The sequence below is a fragment of the Urocitellus parryii genome, chromosome 15 (genome assembly GCF_045843805.1).
Source record: "Urocitellus parryii isolate mUroPar1 chromosome 15, mUroPar1.hap1, whole genome shotgun sequence".
Lineage (NCBI taxonomy): Eukaryota > Metazoa > Chordata > Mammalia > Rodentia > Sciuridae > Urocitellus > Urocitellus parryii.
The window spans coordinates 26,559,529-26,564,591 of NC_135545.1; the positions used below are offsets into that span (position 1 = coordinate 26,559,529).

The 5,063-nt window shown below is 56.4% G+C and overlaps 1 protein-coding gene across 1 annotated transcript; it reads right to left on the reverse strand.

The window, feature by feature from the left end:
• Window positions 1-2,496: 2,496 nt before the first annotated feature.
• Window positions 2,497-4,496, reverse strand: Cbln1 (cerebellin 1 precursor). Its single transcript, XM_026410229.2, has 3 exons — window positions 4,233-4,496; window positions 3,945-4,064; window positions 2,497-2,694 (listed from the first exon to the last, which is right to left on the reverse strand). Exons 1-3 carry the CDS (start codon window positions 4,494-4,496, stop codon window positions 2,497-2,499), a joined length of 582 nt encoding a protein of 193 aa, XP_026266014.1.
• Window positions 4,497-5,063: the final 567 nt, after the last annotated feature.

Genomic DNA, 5,063 nt, shown 5'->3' on the forward strand with positions numbered 1-5,063 from the left:
AAGGGTCCTGCCCTGGTCTAAGAATAAATGAGGGCTGAGTCCACCTAGCCGGAGAAACTCCTGGGGATGTCTTGATTCCTCCCATTCCTGAATACAGATGGACAAACTGAGGCCCAGAGAGGAGACTTGTCGCTCACCTAGCTGGAATATACTCCTGTGGTCCCCTACAGCCCCAACCACGAGAACAAAACCCTGCAGTTCCTGCCCTCAGGAAGGGGAACGCCCCTCAGCCAGCCGAACTCCAAGGTGTTCTGGACAAAGCTTCCTCTGGTGTGGCTCCCCAACCACAGGGCCTCCAAGCTTCAAATCTAGGGCGAAGCAACCGGCAGCGTCCCTACACACCTGGAGAGCAGTTCCTGCACCCGCAGCGCTGTTGTTCGAGGTAGTTCTGCAGGTCAAAGACTCCTTTTGTCCCTGACTGCTTCCCAAAAGGAAGACCACAGAGTGTGTCTCTTTTTAAGAGGAGTAGTTTTTCTTTTAAATTCCTTTAAGATCCCTTATTCGTCCTCCTCCTCACCTCGATAGGCACTAGCTGGGGAGGAGGGGGACTGTTGGGCAGAAGGAGAAAAGCACTCTGTCGGCTGCCATCTACCCCCTACCTATCCCCGCAGGACTTGGAGCCTCTAGGGTTGCGCGGAAGGAAGGCGCCCGCTACAGATAACCGGCGGTCCCTGGATTGCGCGTGGAGGAGAAACAGGGCCCGGGTTTCAAATGAAGGCCGGTGCTTGGTGAATCTTTACCTCAGAAAAGCTGCAGGAAAAAAAATTTCTCCAAAGGGAAATGTTGCCTGTTGTGCTATTATTAACCAGCCCCTTTTCCCATCCTTCTCGCCTGAGTCAATTAAATTCAACCCTGAACCTCCGACCGGGAAAAAGCCTCTAAGTAGGAACCACAACTAGAGAGGACCACCCGGCTGTGAATCCTGGCCCTTTGACCTCGCCGCCCCCCACCTTTGTCGCCCCCCACCCCCACCCCGGGCTTCCCATTGCCGGTGATCCCGGCCGCCGAAGCTATTGGGCCACCCTTCCAGACTTAAAATGAAGTCGTTTATTTCAATTTTGCTTTCACATTGTTCCGATACAATCAAAACTCCTGGACGAACCTCTTGAACAAAAGTCTTGCAAATGAGCGCAATCACACCGGTCCTGCACACCCGGGTAATCCGGCGGGTGGACTCGGAATTCAGAGGTGGTGGTATAAAACCGCTTCCAATGGTGGTATACACTGCTTCGGGAACTGCGGAGCGGACGAGGGTTGGGGACATCCAGGGACAGAAGGCGTGGGGAAGCTGACAGGCTGGTTCGGGTCTTCGAATTGGGATGATTCTGGATGCGTTTGGAATTCGAAAAACCCAAACTTCACTCCCAGGCCGATGGCTGAAGCCTGGCCTACCACGATCTCGGGCAGATTTCTTAACGTTTGCGCCAAAGCAGCGAGCACAGGCGAAGGCAGGGCTGGCCCTAGGCCTTGTACAAGAAGCGCGGGACTGGCTTTTCCAAGAAGCCGTTGCGCCTGGCCTTTCTCTGGTGGCATTCTTTCAAGACTCCTGTCTCTGAATCTTGCTCTCCCTTCGGACACCCCAGGCCCCCGCGACCTCACAACTGGGGAAGATGCGGAGTTTGGAAAGCTGTTTCAGAAAAATAAAAGTCCCACTTCGACTTTATTGGATCAAAGCAAAATTAAATCTTGGCTATTCACACGTATGTTACAGAGGACGAGGAAGCGTCCGGAAGAACCTCCTTGTGGAGCCACAGAGCACGCGGGCATGGACAAGCATCAGAACATCAAGCAGCCTCAGATTTCACGATCACTCCGAATAGGACATAGAAATACAGAAAGACAGCCAGTTTCCACTGGGAAGAGTTCTTCGAGTACAAATGATATATATTTATGTATATTTTAAACCAGTCACCACTAAGGTGAGTCCTTTCTCGGCTTAGCAAGCAGCCGAGGATACAGAGTATCTTCGGCTAATTAACTCTTGAGCAGTGTTTTAAGAAGAGCAATACTTGTCAAGTTAAAACTACCTCCCCCATTCCAAAGCAAAAACAGAGAACAAAAATTTTTACCCCCTCTCCAAACTAAAAAGAAAGAGGAAACATGTTAGGGTTCAATAAGTGGAAGGATTTAGAGGAGGGATAGGGAGAGAGATTTTACATTATTAGTTAAGTACAAAGTTTCTTTTAAATAAATTGTTGGGAACAGAACTTGGGGGTCAGAAACAATGACGAGGCAGTCACTTGCTTGATTACTGAACCTGGAATGGGGAGGCGAGTTTATTTTTGGAAATGTGAGTGCGCAGAGCTAAGCGGAATTTACTTCTCCTAATAAGGAAATGGACCAAGTTGTCCAACCGCAGATGCGCACATTTTTGCCCAGATACAGCCAGTGAACGTGTAGGAAGTTTCAAGTGGTGCTACTTTCTCGCCCTCTTAATTTCAGACCTTTTCTCCTGCCTTCCCCCCTCTCCCGGCCTCCATCCAGGCTTTGGGCCATTCAGAGGGGAAACACGAGGAATCCGGAGAAGGTCGAGTACTTCCAGCCCCCCATCAAGTTCCCCCGCTCCAGCTTGAGGTATGCTCGGTCGCCTTTCTCCATTTGAATTAGGACTCCATTGCTGGCGGCCTCCCGCGTCACGTCCTGGTCGCCAGCGAAGGCTGAAATCACTGGCCACCCGTTTAACATGAGGCTCACCTAGAAAGAGAAAAGCCAGCTTCAGAGGCGCAACCTAGGCGGGTCCCCAAGCTGCGGTGGAGAAGCGATCCTCCTCCGCGCTTGGATAATAGCCGCCAAGGACTGGCTGGGAGGGTTTGGCGAGAGTAAGGGGGCTTTGCAGCTTACTGCTGAGGGTCCAATGGGGAAGGAAAGACCATAAACCTGTGGGAGAGGAAGGGTCTGACTGCTAAATGGGATTCACCCTCATTCCAGTTTTGCAAATGAGCGCCCCAAGTAAATCTCATTGAGCCTTAACCAGCTGAATGAACGCGCGGGTGGCTTTAGAGCCTGAGACCTTTGACCTTTTTGCTTTCTCCAGCCTCAAAGAAAACCTCGGGCAACTCTGCTTCTGGCGCCCAGAAAACAGAAACAAACAAAAATCGTGGTCCCTCCAGGTCCCAGTTGCCGGGACACTGTGGAGAGGTAATGAAGAAGCGGGACAGGGCTTCTGGCTAGGTAGACATCACAGGCCAATCTGCACTCCGCGCTTTATCTCTGAACCACCGGTTCAGTGCCCGCCCCAGCTCTGGCCGCGCCCGCCCCTGCCTGGTTTTGCCCTTGCTGCGGCAGCGACAGTCCAGAGCCAAGCGTCCTCGCCCCAGCTGCGCTTTACAACTCGGTCTGCGCTCAAAGAAAATATGGATCTCTTTGGAGACCTGGAGAGACTGCAAGTGCTGAATGGAACGTAGCTGGAGCCAGGAGGGAGTGGCACTATGCCCCCTCCCTTCTCTCTCCACCCTTCATCCGACAGGGTTCGGAGTTGCTAGTTCAAAAACCCACGTTAGTCCGCAAAGGGATGCCCGCACCGGGCGTCAGGTTAGGGGGGAGAGAGCCTGTCCGTGGTGTTGAAGGCAAGCATACAAGCTGCCCCGCAGAGGTAGGGAGTACAGTCGTTGGTGGAGAAGGCGGGAGTCTCGGGGAGCTTACGGAAACGGGAGCTGTCTGCGGTGCTAGCAACAACCATGACAGAAAGTCCCCTTTCGGAGGGGCCCAAAAGGCGGAAGCAGAAAACTGTCTCTGGGGATGGGCCTGGGTCCCAAGGGCCAGCGACAGGGAAAGCAAGGGACAGTCCAAGTCACAGAACTGTGAGGCCCCACTATCTGTCCCTCGGAGCAGCCTGGGGTACATGCAGCTGTCACTTCCGTCTCCCACCTCTATAGAGCCTGCGCACCCCTGAGGCTAGCAGTCCCCTACGGGGGCCGGGGCCTGGCCCCAAGGCGGCAGCTGACCTGGATAGTCTGTCTGTTGTAGACTTTTACCACGTGGAAGTTAAAACTGTAGATCCCTTTGCGCGGGGCGATGAAAGTGCTGCGTTCTGAATCAAAGTTGTTCCCGATGTTCACTAGTACCTATAACGAAACGGGAACCAAGGGGAGTGGACAGGATTCAGTCCCAGACTGTCATCCCCGCGCCTCCGCAGAGCCCTTGAACAGGATCGGACATCCGTCTTCCATCGCTCCCCCCACCCCCCCCCCCACCAGTCCAATCTGCGTGCCGCTGGAGCAAGAAGCACTCACCTGGTCGAAGTAGATGATCATGGTGCGATTACTCATCTCGGACGGTTCGTGGTTGGTGCTCCTGATAGCAGAGAAAGCCACCTTGGCGCTTCCGGAGCGCACCGAGATGCCCAGAGCTGTGCCCGTGGGATCCGACGTGGGGTTGGAGTCGCACACCACCAGGCACTTGCCCTCGAGCACGATGGGCTCCGTCTCATTCTGCCCTCGGGCCGGGCCTGCCAGCCACGCAGCCCCCAGCAGCAGCAGCTCCACGACGCCCAGCATCGCGCCTCCCGCGCCCACCCCGCCCCCACCCCGGGGGCTGCCTGCGCCAGCCGCCCCCCCTCCCCAGCCCTGCTCCGAAGCCCCCTCCTCAGCTCCGTGCGCAGCTTCGCCAACGCCGCCCCGGACACAACTGCTGTTTCCCGCACTATGGGACAAGCGTCCCTCCGCGCGATGTTCCGGGAGCCCCACCCGGGCCTCAGGGGTGCCGCGGCTGCCCAGCCGCACTTGGATGCATAGCCACTGCTGCTTGGTCCCCGCTGTTGCCGCCGCCTCCTGCCCGCATCCGCCGCTGCTGCCGCCGCCGCCGCTCTGAATTATTGATGCAGCAGGCGCTGCAGCCGGAGCCGGCGGTGAGCGCGCGCCGGGCACAAAGGCGCAGACCGCGGCCTGGCCCCGCCCCCGCCCCTCCTGGCCCGCCTCCTTCGGCAGCCCCGCCTCCTCCCTGGATGAGGCTCCGCCCACTATCCAATCCTGACGCGCCGCGCTCCCCGCCGGGCCAATGGCAGGCCTGTCCGCGCGCGGCCACCTGACCCTGGGCGCCGATGTTATTAGGCGCGGCAAGGCGGG

Bases quoted from the DNA above. Each gene is read 5' to 3' on its own strand.
- Cbln1 (XM_026410229.2), bottom strand. From the start codon at position 4,496: ATGCTGGGCGTCGTGGAGCTGCTGCTGCTGGGGGCTGCGTGGCTGGCA. The intron at 4,065-4,232 runs GTGAGTGCTTCT...GTTTCGTTATAG, and splicing joins TGATCATCTACTTCGACCAG to GTACTAGTGAACATCGGGAA. The intron at 2,695-3,944 runs GTCAGCTGCCGC...TTCTCTTTCTAG, and splicing joins ACAACAGACAGACTATCCAG to GTGAGCCTCATGTTAAACGG.